Source organism: Gracilinanus agilis, chromosome 1 (assembly GCF_016433145.1).
Source record: "Gracilinanus agilis isolate LMUSP501 chromosome 1, AgileGrace, whole genome shotgun sequence".
Classification (NCBI taxonomy): Eukaryota; Metazoa; Chordata; class Mammalia; order Didelphimorphia; family Didelphidae; genus Gracilinanus; species Gracilinanus agilis.
Window position 1 is genome coordinate 393,960,615 of NC_058130.1, and position 17,174 is coordinate 393,977,788.

The 17,174-nt window shown below is 33.9% G+C and overlaps 1 protein-coding gene across 5 annotated transcripts in view; it reads left to right on the plus strand.

Annotated features, from left to right (window-relative positions):
- The window catches only part of TCF4 (transcription factor 4), a 435,815-nt gene that overhangs the window by 389,611 nt on the left and 29,030 nt on the right, over positions 1–17,174 (plus strand). For 2 of the 5 annotated variants that reach the window (XM_044664656.1, XM_044664666.1), the window contains exons 5-8: positions 2,398–2,465; positions 3,986–4,064; positions 6,595–6,671; positions 11,735–11,938. In XM_044664656.1, the coding sequence (XP_044520591.1) occupies positions 2,398–2,465; positions 3,986–4,064; positions 6,595–6,671; positions 11,735–11,938 (428 nt within the window). Of the gene's footprint in view, positions 1–2,397; positions 2,466–3,985; positions 4,065–5,680; positions 5,684–6,594; positions 6,672–11,734; positions 11,939–17,174 lie in introns of all 5 variants that reach the window. The other 3 variants (XM_044664648.1, XM_044664684.1, XM_044664675.1) reach the window with 3 other exon arrangements.

Sequence of the window (17,174 nt, forward strand, 5' to 3'; positions counted from 1 at the left end):
CATTTTCTTTTTCAACCTTTTTATAGGGAATAAATGACTAACTACATAGGGAATGAGGGGGGGATATTTTCAGAAATGAATATTATATTTTTAAAGGCATAAGTAAAGCAAAAATTATTTATAAGAAATTATTTAAAAAATAAATTCATTTACAAAATATCTGAGCATTGGTCTATGAGCTTATTTTTTCTACTATTCAGAATGAAGAGATACTATCACATGCCAGTTATACCCACAAATATTTTAAAGAGGAAAAATACCTCAAAATAATGCCATAGGAAAGCAGGATAAAAGACTTAGTTTATTTAAGAAACATTATTATTTTCCTTTTCAAAGAGTAAGAAGTTTTTAACTTTTTTTTTCCCTTTGACAGTTTAATAAAGTCCATGAACCATATTTTGGAATGTTTTCAAATGAAGGAATAAACATAGGAGATTAGAGGAAAAAATTACTAAAATAGAGTTATTAGAAGTATCTTTTTAAAAAAAACACAAGTTCACAGACCCCAATTTAATAACCTTGGCTTTAAATAAGTTATTAATGCTTAGGGATATTTATCCTTTTATATAAAAAAATCTTTTTCTGCAAGTATTTTAATAGTTTTATACATTATCATTATCCCATTCTATGATATCCCAAAATGAATTCTGAGAAAGTTTTTATGAGTAACTTCACTTTTAAACAAGCACTGAGATAATGATTTAAAAAAAAACATCAGTTTGTAAAATATGCATGAATAAAATTTTGGTTTTGTTTTGATCAGAACAAATGTTTGATTCCCGTTTTCAGCTCTTCTTCTTTAGGTTTTTTTCTGTCATGCTTATTAACTGCTCTGTTTGAATGTGGGTAGTAAACTAGTCTATTTAAATCTACAAAAAGTTTCATTAAAATGTTTCATATTCTCTTTACTCATATATAGTCTCAATAGTGAAAATGGAAAGGAAAAAATATAGTTTGCTATGAGAAGGCAATTGTAATATCTTCCCTTCACAGAATGGATTAGCAGTATACAAAGCTGGGATTCTATAGAATCATAGAACTACAGATTTGGAAAGAATCCTAACTACTATCTATTCCAACACCTTTATTTGACAGATGAAGAAACTAAAATATAACCTCTTGGTTCAAAGACAGGGCTAGAAATCAAGCAAGCATACTTGGAAAACCTATTTTTTAAGATTGTATAAATATAAAAAAGTCTTATGAAATTAAGTTAATAAAATTCAAATTGTCTTTTTTCTTCTACAAATTAGTGATTCTATTTATTTTATAATGTGTCCTAAGCTGCTAATAAATGCTATATAATATATAATATAAACAAGAAAAATGGCTTTGTAAGATCAATGATTTGGACAGTTTAGGGAACTTTTGTTGTAGAAATTCCATCCATTAATACATTTTGAAATCCATCTGTGACTTAGTAGATAAGTCCAAAGGAGTTGCCTTAGGCATATAAGTGATTTTTCTAGAGTCATAGAGCTAGTGAGTATTAAAGGTGGAATCTGAACAAGTCTTCCTCACTCCAAGCCCAGAACTATCTTGTATGATGCACTGCTTCACTTTTTACATAGCATATTATAATATTGATTTATACTATGGCTATTGAGTTAATAATAGGGGCCTCAGAGAGATATTCAGCACTTATTTGAAAATTTTTCCATGCCAGCCAGAAGCTACTTGTGAAATGCTTCAGAGAACTACAGAAAATTTTTCATTTGTACATTGTTTATTTATCATTCGTTATTTAAGAATAGATTAAGAATTTAGGATAATAAAGATAAGCCTTTAAAATGATTGTCATAATTTTATCCTCAGAATTTTGACTTGATTGATTTTGGTGACAGCACTTTGTTTCTGTGCTAATAAAGAAATATATACACACATATATATGTTTTTAATGTTTTATTTTCCTATAGGCCATAAATATACAATTGATTGCGTTATATTTAGTCCACTGAACTATGAGGGAGCTATAGTGTTTTCTATATGTCAAGTGTTGGTTGGCGGTAAAAATAACCCAGTATCATATTGGGTAGTGTTATGGCTATTTTGGAGATTCCAGAGACTTTAAATTGAAGAGACTTCTCTAACCATAAACTCTTCTCCATGTGGTTATTACACCTCGCCTCTTACTGTCCTTAATCAAAGGATAGAACAAATATCCATTAGGACATTTAAAAGAACACACCAAGGTGTCAGGTGTATATTTGATCTGTGAAAAAATGTAACATGAATATATTTGACATCTACCTTAGCAAACAAATTAATGCTAATTAAAGATTAATGTGATATAATTAGCATTAAAATGCAATTAAATTATAAATAAGTGGACTAGGAATAGAAAATTCTGAAATGTTGCACTGCCTGGTTTTCACATTCAGCCTTTTGTTTTTGCAGCAAATAGAGGAAGTGGTGCAGCAGGCAGTTCACAGACTGGCGATGCTCTGGGGAAAGCACTTGCTTCGGTAAGAAAATATTTACTTTGGACTCCACATTTACCCTTGTAAAAGGGTGAACTTTAATCAAAAGTGGACATTTGAAATTTCAGAAAATGAACAGCAAACAGGATAGATTTGATCCTAGAGAGTGTCATACATGGTTGTAAAATATAATGTTCATTGGTTAAAAGTGTGTGAGGGGGTGTCTTCAAAGTATGTGAAAGGTGAAGATCTTTTTTTTTAAGATCCTCCATCTTTTTTCTAATAGTGGTGCTATTTAGTAATTAGGATATGTGTGTATTAATTTGACATTATTATTTCTCTCCTGTCCAAAATTACTTAGTTTTGGTAGGCATACTAGATTATAAGTCCCCTTCAGCATCATAGTCTTCACATTGTCAACTAAAGAATCATTCCCTGATTGTGCCTTGAATTCTTAAAGTAAATAAGATACGGTAATAGAAAAAAAAAAGCATAACAGTGACAAAACTTCGTTTGTTAATTTAATCATGGAAACAGCAACAGATGTAGAGTCAGAAAGTTTGAGATCCCACTAATGAGATGTACAACCCTGGGCAAATCATGTAGCTTTTGTAGACTTGAGAATCTTCATCTATTAAATGAAGGTGGGTTAGATAAGATTTTTTTTAAGTTGCTTTACTCACAGAAATTCTTTGCTTATGTATTTCCCTGGGCTACTGTCAAGAAGCAAGAGCTGATAGGATCTATGCTTACAATAGAGAAAAAAATGACACATTTTATTTCTCTAAGGGAGCATACCTGATATTGTCTGGGTAGACTAAATATGTACTTACACATGTAAATTGCAGAGCTTGGCATGGTGCCTGAGTCAGATGACCACCAATACTAGAGGTATAAAATGAGTTCATTTTACCAGAACATGCTTTCCAAAAATGTTTGTGCTTTAAAAATAACTTAATTCTTAAAATTGGTTTCTATATGAACAAACCATGGCCAAAATGAAAAATACGTGAATATTATGGAATTATAAAATTGCAAAAGTTCCTGGTTGTTTTTTTTTAATACAAGGAAACGGAGGTACAGGGAAGGTAAGTGATTTGTTCAAGGATTTGTAGCTAGTTTGAGGCAAGCTACTAGAACCCAGTGTGACTGACTCTAAGCCCAGGGTCCTTTGTACAATGTCCTACATTCTCACCATACTCTACCTTATCAGATTACATAATTGTGAATGCATCTGAGTTAGTCATGCTCCCTGAACCCATCTGGGTTATACAAAATTCTAATGCTGTCATAGAGCAGAGAATTTAACTAATATGAGTGGACTTTTATTGTTTTCAGAGGTGTTATTTTCCAAAGGTGCTATTTAGGAATCTATTTAAGCATTTCTAATCATGGAGTCTCTGGTAATTGAGCAATTTGTGGTATCAGTCTTTTTTGGAATTTGAGATGATCCCATTAGGGTAAATTGGTTGTATATAAGGCTTCTTAATCAGGTTATTTAAAAGTCTGTTTTATAACTTGAGTTTCTGTATTCAATGAGTTTTTTTTTCTTTTACTATTTTAAGATCTATTCTCCAGATCACACTAACAACAGCTTTTCATCAAATCCTTCAACTCCTGTTGGCTCTCCTCCTTCTCTCTCAGGTACTGTACTTGAAATTTGATTTCATAGTATCAATAGAAATTAATATATATGAATTAATACCATTATAATTTGTTATTTAATAACAATAAATCCCTTACCGCTCTGTAACATTTGCGATGTGACTTCCTCAAAAGAAGCTTGTCATAGAGACAGAGGTCATTTTATTCTGTTTGGACCTGTGATTTTATTTGTGAAGGAAATTCCTGGTGAGGAACTTCCTCTAACAATACAAATGAACGCTCCTCTGCAACTTTGAGTCTTAGAGAGTTACCTTAGCCAGTGAGAAGTTAAGTACACAGTGTATACCAGAGGCAGAACTTGAACTCAGGTACTCAAGACTAGCTCAATCCACTACTAGACACTTTCTCTAAAGAGAGAAATATAGTAAGTGGTAGTATTTCTCACAACTCCAGTACATTTATAGAGGAATGACTGCCATTTGGAAATGTTATAGTTGCTGCCTATTTTCCCCCCAGAATATATAGATTGGGTATGCACAGAATAAAAAAGAGTTAGAACCATGGAATATGAGGAAGATATTTATATGTCTTAAGTTTTTCCTCAGTATGTGGATGACATGAAACAAGAAAGAAGAAACATATTTCAAATGGCAAAGTTCAGTTAATATATTCATTTAAACAGAAGGGAAATGTGCTCAAAAAAATATGTTCCATAGGGATATTATAGAATTTTATTGAGTTCTTAATGCCATAGGAATAATTTAAAGGAAATATCTTTTTTTATAAATAAACTGTGAAAAAAATCTGGGTAAGAAAAAAGGCATTCCAATTGAATTTGTAATGTAATCGATTTTCATGACCTTGACATTTTGCTTAGACAAGAGTGGGTTTGATGGATTTTGAGAAATGTCCATAAATTAGTTTATTTTTCAAAGATGCTTTTCAAAAGATTTAACATAGTACCTAATAAAAACATCTCCAAATGGACCCATGATAGTATTAAGTACCTATGTTCTTTGCTGTGAAAACAGGTTCCTTCTAATAGGTCTTCTTTCTCCTTAAAAATCAATTTTAATTAATATCTTACCAGACTATGTTCCGAAAGTCTTCAGTGAGGTGAATTCAGTCGTGTGTCGTCTCTTCTCAACTCTGTTATAACTTGTCAGTTGCTTTCTGTGTTAATTTGTGATGATATTTTCAAACTACTGGATTTCTCTCTAAGAAAGGATACAAATTCTGGGTCAAGGGTGGTAATTTACCTAAGATTCCAAAGTTAGCATCTACACTTCCTTAGATGAGGGTTGCAGTAATATCAGAGATACATGGGCCCTGATCTCCCTGTAGCTTAAAAAGGGGCTTGAAACCAAATCTAGAAGTGAAGTGGCTATTGTCAGGTGATGAGCTGAACCTTAATCATCTCATGCTTGAGGTAAAGCAATGGAGATGTTTCAGTGTTTGTGTAAGTGAAGAATCACTAGTGTTAGTGTTATTTAGCAAGGAAAGAAGAGCACAAGATAACTTTAAAGTTAGTAACTGTATAGGTATGTAAAAGCAACGAAAGTAGCTTGATTTTGGGGACTAATGTACAAGCAGTGCTCAGTGGCATGGTGATTTAGGGGTATTCGGGCAGAAAAAAATTTTCACAATTCTATTAGGCAGTAAGTTCACTTTTATGATGGCATGAATTTCTGGACAAATATTTAATCTTACGCCCATGTCTAATTTTTTTTCTTTTTAAGAAGCGTGCAAGATCAGTTGGTATACTGACTTGCTAAAACAAAATTCCTTAGAAGAAAATCACCTTTTCATCACCTAAGACAATAGTAACTGTACTGATTGTATCGTGTAAAATCCAGTCATTTATTCCTGCCAAGCAAAAACAATCATTCTGACTCAGAAAATAAAACTCTATGACACTTTTCCTTTTAAGGTGGGAACATCTTGGTTAATGACATTCTAAAGATAATTCACAAACATATAGATATATATTATTGTGATTAAAAAAGGAAAGCATCTACTCGGGAAAATACCCAGTTATCACAATATATTGTGCTACTGATTTTAACATGGGAAAATTGTACTCTGTCATAATTTATAATTTTATTGTGATAAGAAGTTCTAATGGCTAATTATTGGCCATAAGTGACCAGTGATTTGAATGCATGTACCAAATATGTATTTGACCACAGAAAGAGTCTGATATGAGCTGGCTTTCCATAAACAGCCACCAACCTCCTCCCACCCCTCGCCTTACCTTTTTTTTTTTTAAACATACCACTTCTCTTTTTAAAAATAATGTTTCCTCCTTCAGGAACTGCTCTCAAATATAGTTTCAGAATCAACGAAATCATCTATGTTAGGAGGTAACGCGAGGCCCAGCATCTATATGTTTTACATAAAGATGCCTCCCCACCCCACCTCACACCCACTCTTGGTGTTTTGGGAAGGTCTCTATATGCCTCCTTTATAGTCTAACTGGAAATTGGTATTTCCTTGTCTACAAAACTGTCTCTTGGAAAGACATTTTTTGTTTGTAAATTTCTAATTATGATTTCAATGTTAACATTAGCAGGCACAGCTGTTTGGTCTAGAAATGGAGGACAGGCATCATCATCGCCCAATTACGAAGGACCATTACATTCTTTGGTATGTCTGATCTGTTAATATATACTAACCTAGCAATTTTTGTGCCATGAGAATTATCCTTTATGTCTTTTTTTTTTTGCATTCCTCTACCCCACACACACACTCTCTCAAGGTGTTTATTTTATTGATAGTTACTAAAGTCATATATCATGTTGGCATCACTGAGCTGCTAGTACAGCCTAAGAAGTCTGAGAAAGTTAGAAAGTGTTGATGCTATATCTGGACCTGTTTGTAGATCAGGACAGGTGCTACTATGGCACTCTCAGAACTCCATAATTGGATCCTCACTGCTGATCTTTCTGTCCAAATTGAATTTCCCAATGTCAGAGGTTTGACTTTCTAGTCTGACTGTAGCAAGTACTGCGAATACTGCAGCTTTACCACCACCACCAATTTGTGTGTTATACATCCTTCCTGATGCTGTTGTTGCCGTTCTGGAAATGTATTGTTAATTTTCATTCTGGAATAATGAGGTCTTTCTTTAATCCTTACTTTAATTCTTAGAATCAATACTGTGTATCAGTTCCAAGGCAGAAGAGTGGTAAGGGCTAGGCAATGGGGGCTAAATGACTTGCCCAGGGTTATACAGCTATGAAACTTCTGGAGCCAAATTTGAACCTTGGACCTCCTTTCTCTTGGCCTTGCTCTAAATCCACTGAGCCCTCTTGATGCCCCCCTGGAATAATTACATTTTAAAAGTTTTCTTCTAGATCTCTATTGCCACACGTACAGTCTATTTCTTGGTTCATTATAATTAATTCCATACATTAAAGAATAATAATGGTAATAAATAAAGTTCTTTGTAACAAAATTTGAGGTTCCATTGAAGTGAAGCTAAAAATTTCTAATGGTTCAATAAATAATATATTCATATTTTTATTCAATGTATATACTCTTTGGTTTATTCCAACTCATAATGGATGTCAGCATATGTCAAAAAATAGCAGTCTATTATCTGCCTCCCTCAGTTCCTTCTCAAATTATGAGTTTATATGGAAGGACAGATACCTTCAGTCAGATTGAAATATGATTTTACTTTTTCATCCCCATATTGAAATTAACAGTGGGGAAACATTCACACTTTGCCTCTCTACATGTAAATGCCTTGGCTTATCTATATTTTATTTCCTTTCTTCCTTTATTTGCATATATTAATATGGGACTCTCTTTGCAGTTAAAATATTCTTTTAAAAGAAAATTAACCCAAAATGTCAAAAGTGTTTTGTTTGGTTTCTTTTTTTTTCTTCCTTTGATATCTTTCTTGTTAGAAAGTCTGGGCTACTGAATGAAAAATATGCTATAATCCTGAATGCAACATTGGTTATGTTTTGTTATTTTCTTGGATAATAATAGAAATTCATGTTGTTTTTAGGATCTATAAAATAACATTTTCCTATGAATAGCCCCGTGAGATAAGGTGTGTGAATATTTTCATCTACATTTTGCAGATGAGTCAGTTGAAGCTCATAGAAATCAAATATCTTGTTCATTATAACACAACCATTAAGTGGAAGACCTAGCACTTGTATTGTTGAATGCAGTTTCCATTATACCACACTTATATTGCCAGTCCAGTTATTTCGATTTTGCATGAAAGATATAATGCAAATCTGAAAAAGAATTTGTAACTGTGTAAGAAAACTTTGAAAACTTAAGTTTTAAGAAAACTTTTTGAACACTTAACCAGATATTCTAGAACAATCTATCAAGTTTGGCCTGCACCTTTCCATAGATCTGGAAGGTTGCTTAGCAATGCTAGTTTCTGTTAACCACCACTTTTTTTCCTTTGGGTTTTTGTGACATTGCTATTACTTGGTTCTTCTAACTCTAACCATTGCTTCTCAGTCATCTTTGCTGGATCACTGTCCATGCTACCTTTGCTAATTTGCGGCTATATCCAAAGTTTCTATTTTTATACTTCTCTCAATTTATACTTTCTCTTACTGACTTCTTCAGTTTCCAGGACTTAATTGTCATCTCTAAGCAGATGATTTCCAGATCTCTCTTTCTAAACCTAGATTCTCTCCTAACCCCTACTCTAAAAGTCAACATTTCTGAAATAGAATTTATTATCTTTCCCTAAAACCCCTCTACTCCCTTATTTAGCAGCTAGGCTACACAAGTAGAAAGAGCATCCAGCCTAAAATCAGGAACACCTGAGTTCAAATCTGTTCTCAGACATTACTGACTGTGTGACCCTAGGCAAGTCCCTTAAACCCTGTTGGCTTTAGTTTCTTCATCTGTAAAATGAGTTGGAGAAGGAAATGGAAAACCACTCCAGTACCTTTGCCAAGAAAACCCCAAATGGGGTCACTAAGAGTCAAACATGACTGAACCATAATAGTAACAACAACATTTATGCATGTAGTGCTAGGTTTGCAGTGTTTTACATGTACAGTCTCATTTGATAACTCCTTTTTTTCTGTGAATGGCAATATCAGCCTTTGCTTACAAGCTTAAAACCTTAGTGACTTCCTCAACTCCTCATCTTTCCTCACTCTACATAATGAATCAATTGTCTAGTTTGATAATTCTGTTTTCATGTCCCCTCTTGTATCTGTCTCCTTCTTTCCACTTATATAACCATTGCTCAGTTTCATTTCTTTATCACCTCTCACCTGAATTCTTGCAATAGCCTAGAAATGGGTATCTTTGCCTCTAGGGTTTCTTCCTCTTCAATTTAACATATATACACATAGGTGTGTAACTTAATAATATGTTTGGTGTGCCCCCAAAACCCTGGGGGATGTGCTTTGCCCTTTGAATTCTTCATTGCCTTTGGGAAAGTAAACTCCTTAAAGTATTTCATCTTATACCCTGAATATCCTGTAAAGAATGCTCCCATACAGCTGCTAAATGGTTTTCCTAAAGCACATGTATGACCATAGGACCACCCTCCTCAATAAACTCCAGTGGCATCCTGTTACTTGTAGAATCAAATATAAATTACCCAATTTGTCATTTAAAGTTGTTCAAATCCTGAACTCAACCTTCCTTGCCAGCCTTATATATTATTATTCCTTGTCACAGGAAAGTTAACCTGCTTTAGCAGCAGTTAGAGAGATGGCCTTGAATCTAGGAAGACAATTTTGTGTGACTTCAAGCAAGTCACTCTAGAAAATTCACATAAGCTACAAAAACAACACCACAAGTGATGGTAAAGAGGGTTTTCTCAACTGGGAGTTCCCCGTATCCATAAATCATGGGTTCATGCTCTCTCTCCTTGACATACTCTAAGGCAGTGATGACAAACGTTTTAGAGGGGCAGGTAATGTGAGAAATATCCTTGGGCACTGTTGGAGAAGGGAAGGGGAGCAGCCCAACCCTGCATCCCTCTGGCTTTCTAGTAATGAACTCTGGCAAACTCTATGCTGGGGCATCAGTATGTGTGCCGCCCACAGAGAGTGCTCTGAATGCCCCCTCTGGCACATGTGCCATAGGTTTGCCATCATGTCTCTAAGGTAAATCCAAATTGATCTTACAGTTTATCATACACAAAACCCCATCTCTTCTCTCTGTACAAAGTACTGACTATCTTCCCTCTTCACCTCCATCTTTTAGAACCTCTGGTTTCTTTCAAAACTCAACTGTAGTGCCACCTTTTCCATGAAACCTTTCCTGACTGCCCCAGCTGCTAGTGCACCCCACCCATGCACCCCTAAAAATTATGTTGCTTTTATTTTGTGTGTATATTTATATATAAATCTTATATCTATTTACACATACACATATATAATCTTGTATCTATTTCTCTTGTATATACTTGTTTCCACATCAATGGCATGTAAGCCTCTAGAGTACAGGAAATATTTCATTTTTTGTCTTTTTTTCTAGTGTCTAACATGAAGTTTGGCCATAATAGGCTTGTAAATTGATAAAAGGACTAGTTTACATAGAGCATGACTCATTATCTACACTATTATTTTATTGGATAAGAAATCAAAACTCATTTCAAAAGAAGTAATACATCTTCCCAAATGAATAAAATTCTTTGTCCAATAGGCCAGAGAAATCAATTTCTTCTAAGTACTACAGGATGAGCTAAAGTAGTCCCAATATATCCCTTTACCTGGAAAATGTTACTTTAACAAAACTGCATGGAAATTTGTTTCCGGATTATATTTAAAATCATGATCATGACACATAACCATGAGTTAAGAGTCCTCTAACACAATAATCCTACATTTGTGGAGTCCTTAAACAGAGGGAACTTAGGCATTATCTTTCTTTTATTCTATCCTGCATTTCTATTATTTTCATAGAGTAAAAAGCACATGTGCTAAGCAGTTTTCTCTACAGAATTAAAATGTGAGACCCTTGAAGAAACTAAATCTTTAAGACATTTGGCATCACAATAAAGATGAGTCTTAAGATAGTTGAAGAACAAAGTTGAACATAAGTAGACAGAATTCAGTATTAGATTGCCAAGAGAAATTGGCTGACAGACTTAGTCATTCATTCAGCTCAGTAAACACTTATTAATCACCTATTTCATAGGAACTGTGTAATACAATATAGAGGGGATACTATTCTTACCCTCGAGGATCATTTAATTTGGGTAGCTAAGATCCAGGCACATATATGAAGCTGTGGTCTCTTCTATCATAGATTTACTAGAGTCTGTAAGCTTTTCCAGCCAGAGTTCTCCTAAAATTAAAATGCATGTTTTCATTTTCCAAAGTAACTCTAAAGTCTCTTTAAAGCTAATGCAGTGTGGCATAGCATAAGTACAGTTTATGTCCCTGAAGAATTATTGAATCTATTTTTACTCATGAAAATGAAACTATAGTGTTGGTTCCATTTCTCATTCGTTTTTTAGAATTAAGCTTTGTTTGTTTGGTTTTTTTTTTTTTGGTCTTTTGTTTTTGAAGTTAATTCTTCTAAAGGACACCAACTTTGACGGAGAAAGAATATAATTGGGTGGCTATTTTCAATTATAAAATCTCAATCCCCTTTCCAAATTTACATTGTAACTTCTGTCAGCTAAAATGTGGTTTACAGATTAACTGTTTCTGTTTCATCATAAACTAATCCTTCCTGCACTCTTTTTTATATATCACCAGCAAAGCCGAATTGAAGATCGCTTGGAAAGACTGGATGATGCTATTCATGTTCTCCGGAACCATGCAGTTGGGCCTTCAACAGCTATGTCTAGTGGTCATAGTGATATGCATGGATTAATAGGACCTTCTCATAATGGTGCCATGGGCGGTCTTGGATCAGGATATGGGACAGGTCTTCTTTCTGCCAACAGGCATTCACTCATGGTAGGTTTTAATATTTCCCCGTAATAAAAACTTTATAACTTTTTAATAGAATTATTATTTGGGATGGCATTTATAATTTTTTTCTTGTTGTTTTGCCCTTATCATCTGGAAGTCTTGTCTAAGGTGATATTAATTTGTTGTTGTTTCGCATAAAGTTGGCTTTCATTTATTTAGTAGAAACTCAATGAATTTCCTCATTGATGTAATTGTGTGAATCTATAGTTTCATCTCCAGTTTTACCTAAGATTTCTCTATTGGTATGACCTATTTGTTGGCCTTATGGATGAATTTGTTACTTTCCCAATTAAGTGATATGAAGGGAAAGAATATCATTTCATTAATGGTGATTCAGTGAATCTCAAAAATGCTTTTGGTCACAAGTGATGTGACTTTCATGGTTGCTAAATTTGATATAGCTAATGTGAAAAAATGAGTGTAGAAAAATAATATACAAATAAGCACAAATTCTTAAGTCATTTTTTGACCTAGTACTTCCCCCCTGTTTTTTAGTATCTTAATAAAAATAAGAAAAAGTATTCTGTCATGAAGTATTATTTACAGCCACAACGTGGTTGAAACCATTTATAGGAAACAGAAGCGTGCTAATTTCCAAATAGTGACAACTGACTCAATCCAACTCAATTCAACTGTGGAAATATGCTTTTGAGCATCAGTGCTAAATTTCCCTTTTTTTCCTTCCCCTGACATCTTCCCAATAAAATTGTCTCGGAGTAATTGCTTGTTTGTCCATGGCGGTTGCTGAGAATTCACAAAAGGAAATTCTAGATTGTAATTTAGCTTGGCCTCAGGTAATGTGTTAAGTACTCTTGGGATGTAAGATTTTTCATTTGTACAAAGCTCCTTTTTCTCCTCCAATGTTTAAACAATACTGCTTTTAATGAAGAAATCTGGCTTTATTAAAAACCAGATCTGTGACTTACAACCATTTCTGCATATCTGCTCTCAATCAAGAGAAAAAGAATTTAATTTTTGTAGCTTTGTTTGCTTTGCATATGTTAAACTGATGCAACATGCACCCAGGGCATCACTTCAGAGACAGTTTGTTCCATAAATATGTAAAGTTTCCCCTTAAATACCAGATGTAGGTAAAGTTGATCTTAAAAATAATAAATTATATTGTGCTTGTTGGAAATATTTCATCTCTGGATTGCTTTCTGTGTTGTTTATCCTTGAGAGTTAAGATGGAGGAGTAACAACATTTAGGGGGACAGGAAGACAGAGGATGGACAAAGGGAGACAGCATCATGGTCAAGAAGAAAAAAGAAATTTATCTAGCCATGTGCCTGTATTTCCCAGAATTATATTTGATTTGGTTATGAAGCAGCTAGGCAGAAGCAGGAAAGCTTATCAGTGTGCTTTTGAAGACAAGCTCCTGTTCACTTCTCTGAAGACACTGTTAATTCAATGAGAGGTTAATTGCAGATCCAGGTAAATTGGGCAGTGTCCATCCTAGAGATGTACCACAAAGACAGTGTCTCTACTCTTTAAGAGAGTTGTACTCTGCAGTGTTGCTTTTTTCCTTCCTGAAAACTAGTCAACTAGTCCTCAGAAACAGTATTATCACTATTTGAAACCATAACTTCTGTGAAAGCAACATATTTGGTATTTTCTTCTGTAAAAAACTGGTCTGAATTTTCAAGCAAAAACATAAGAACAAAGGAAATAGTTTTGGAATATAGTCAGTCTGAAGTTAGCCTTTGACCATTTCATACATTCCACACTGAAAAGGAAGTTAAAGGAAAAAATATTCCCCCCAAAAAATTCAAGGAGGATACTGGTAATGTTTTCCACATTTGAATTTAATACATGAAACAGGCTATAAAACTTTAGCCAGCTGCAGTAAATAAAGCAGCAGTGGGAGGTATGGACCGGAAACTTGTACAGAATGTGCTGGTGGGAGTCTCTTTCCCAACTGAACGAACACCTTCGTTTGTTGGTTTCATAGTAGAAGCAAGCCATAGTAACTTGAGACCCATTCCTGAGCTTTTGTTGTTGCTAACATATCTTCCTTACACACTATCCTCAGTTTTTCTCATTCAAGAGTAGACATCACTGAATCTGTTTGACCTTATTGTATGCTTTCTCTTCCCATGCAAAAAAGCAAAACCAAACCAAACAAAATAGCAAGATAATTTGGAAGATGATACAAGTGATTCTTTCTACAAACTTAAATCTCTGTTGGGGAGGACCAGGTCTTTGACTCTGCTATTATGTTATCTCATTTAATTATTAACATATTGTGCTCAGTTTTTGATTCATAATATGTTTTACTTGGAACTCTGGAGTGGGCCTTCAGTGATTCGAGTAAGTTTTCAATAATGAAATAGTTTTCCAGTAGAGCAACATAGTTTACAGCACTACAAATTGTATCCTTGTATGTTTTCTAGATAAATGCTTTCATCCTGTCATTCCTGCTGTTTAAAATTCTTCCGTGGCTCTTTAATCTGTAAGAAAAAAATTATATTCTTAGTTTAATTCAAAAGCCTTTACAACCTGACTGTGGCCTGCCTTTCCCATGTTATCTTCCATTCTTCCTGTACAAACTTTCTCAAGACTTTTGACTCACTGATCTCAGAGTGAAACATGTATACTCTCCTATATCAGAACCACTGCTTGCATTGTCCATCTCTTTCTTTTTACCTAATTCCTCCTCTTCTTCCATGACCCACCTCCTTCAAGAAGCTTTTCCAGCTAATCCAACCCCTAGTAACATCTTCCTTCTCTGAGCACTTGCTAACTAGCATAATCCACATCTTATAATTTAGGACTCAAAAGACACGTACATATTTATATCCCTACGTATGTGTCTCAATTTGAGAGGCTACATGACAGTAGTAAAAAGAACCCTAGACATACAACCCAGGAAACAAAGTCTGTCTTACTATGTGACTAAATTCATTTATCTGAATCTCAGTTATGTAATCTCTAAAATGAACATACGAATATTTTCTCTAGATACCACAGAGAAGGAAAACAGTCTGTAAGAAAGTTATTTTGTAAAAGTCTAAAGAGCTCTGTTAATAGGCACTATTATTATAATTCCTTTTTTGATTCATTTCTTACCTTCCCAGCCTATGGCAAGATCTTCTGCTTCAATTCCTACAGCTTTTATCTTCATAGGCTATCAGATCACCATGAGACAGAGTAACAAAGTTAAAACAAATACGTATTGATAGTTTTTTTTCCCTTCATTTCAGAGTGTTTTAATGATGTCTTAGATAGGTCTTCATAGTCTAATGTGAAAGGATATCTTCCAGACAAGGACACTAGATTAAAAGTAAGATGCCCTGTGTTTGAGCTTTTGTGCTATGAACTGACTTAGGAGAGTCCATTCACTTCTTTGGTTTCATTTTCTTCATCTGTAAAAAAGTAAATAATATCTATACTACCTATCTCGTGGAGTTATTGTGAAGATTGATTGAATTAAGGTATGTAAACTGCTCTGAAAACTAAAGCCCTCACTGAATAATATAATTATTTAGGTCACTTATTAGTGTAGTCATCTACAATACTGTCTTAAATAGCATCATAAAGGAATAGAGAAATTTCTCAGTACAGAGCCCATCGTAGAGGAGACTAGCATTGAGAATATGGTTTTGTTTTGTGTGGATCCCTCGATGATCTTGAAACATTATGACTTCTTAAAGAAATGGCTTTCCTGATGCCAAATAAGATATTCAGAACATTGGGGAGCTGGTAGTACAGAAAAGTTGGATTATTTATATTTTTATTGAAATTTTGAATTATTTATATTTTTTTCTTCTATGCAGCCATGGAATATAGTTTTCTAAGTAGCAAACCACAAGAATCTCCAAATATAGGGCATTTGGAAGAACTGTGAGAAATAGGTCCTACTTTGGAAAAAATGCAGTTAAAAACTTTTGCCAAGTGCTCATCAGTCATCTTTGTGTCTTAGTTTTCTCACAAGTAATGCTGTGACGAAATCATTATGCTACTTGTTATTTTAAGGACTTCATACATTTACATAATACATAGCAATTTGCTAAATATAGTGCACTACAATAAAACTTATTTAATTCAGTATTGGTAGACTAAGCAAATTAAACTTTGAAACATCAATTGAATTTATGTGATATCTTCTTTAATCTATTAAATTACAGAACCTCTACATATTAAGCATGTCTCATAATATGAATCCTTGTGTAATCATAATTATTTGTCAATAGGAAGAATAGATAATGAAAAAAGATTTTCCTAAAAAATTACTGTCAGGTAATCACTGTCATTATCTGATTTATATCACTTAAGGATATTTGTTGCCCTTTGAAAGCGGCCAAGTAAATAAATAACACATTCCAGTCTTAGACCCTGATTTACTCTTTGAATCATATATTATCTATAATTTGGATTAAGTGGTTTTACCAAGAAAGCTCAATTCAATTGAGAAAGAGCACATTTTTATATTATTTATTCTGAAATAAGATCAAAAAGACTGGTTTCTCCCAAAAACAAATTAGAATGCAACATTATTAATAATTCTTTGCTTCATGAAAACCATGGTATTGATATGCAAATGAATTAGATTATTTAATATTTATTTGAGAGTATGTCAGAGCTTAAAGATCATCTAATCCAGCTCTTGTCATTTTATCCATAAGGGAAGTGAGTTCTAAAGAGTTTTAGTGAATCATCCAAAAACATCCAGGGAGTGAATAGCCAGCTAAAATTCAAACCTATTGAATCTAGCATTCTTCTATCTAGCATTTCTTCCATCAGACTATGCTGCCTGCTATGGAAAGGCATAACTGCAGATTTTTGTCAGATTTTTGATAGAGTTGGAAACAATCTGATGAATCATTAATCTATTCCCTTCAGTTAATAGATGAAGAAAACAAGGCCAACAATGGCAAACTGAATTATCCAAAGGTATAACATAGCTAGCTAATTTTGATATTGGGGAGAAAAAAGCACCAACCTAGAGGTATTTTTCTTTATTGCATTTAAGCACATCTTTCTTAGTAATGAATATTATGCAATTGTATAACTCTTCCTGCTAAGGGAACTTGAAGTAGTTTACATATCCATTAGCCAAGCTTTATAGCAGCTTCAGAGTCATTGAAGTAATCATTGTTATTACTGCAGTTATTGAAAAGCAAGTCAAAAGGTCACAGGGTGAGTCAGTGCCAAAGGCAAGAATAGAACATAGGAATTCCAATTTCTCATCTTTCTTCAGGGGCTGCTCAATACTTAACAA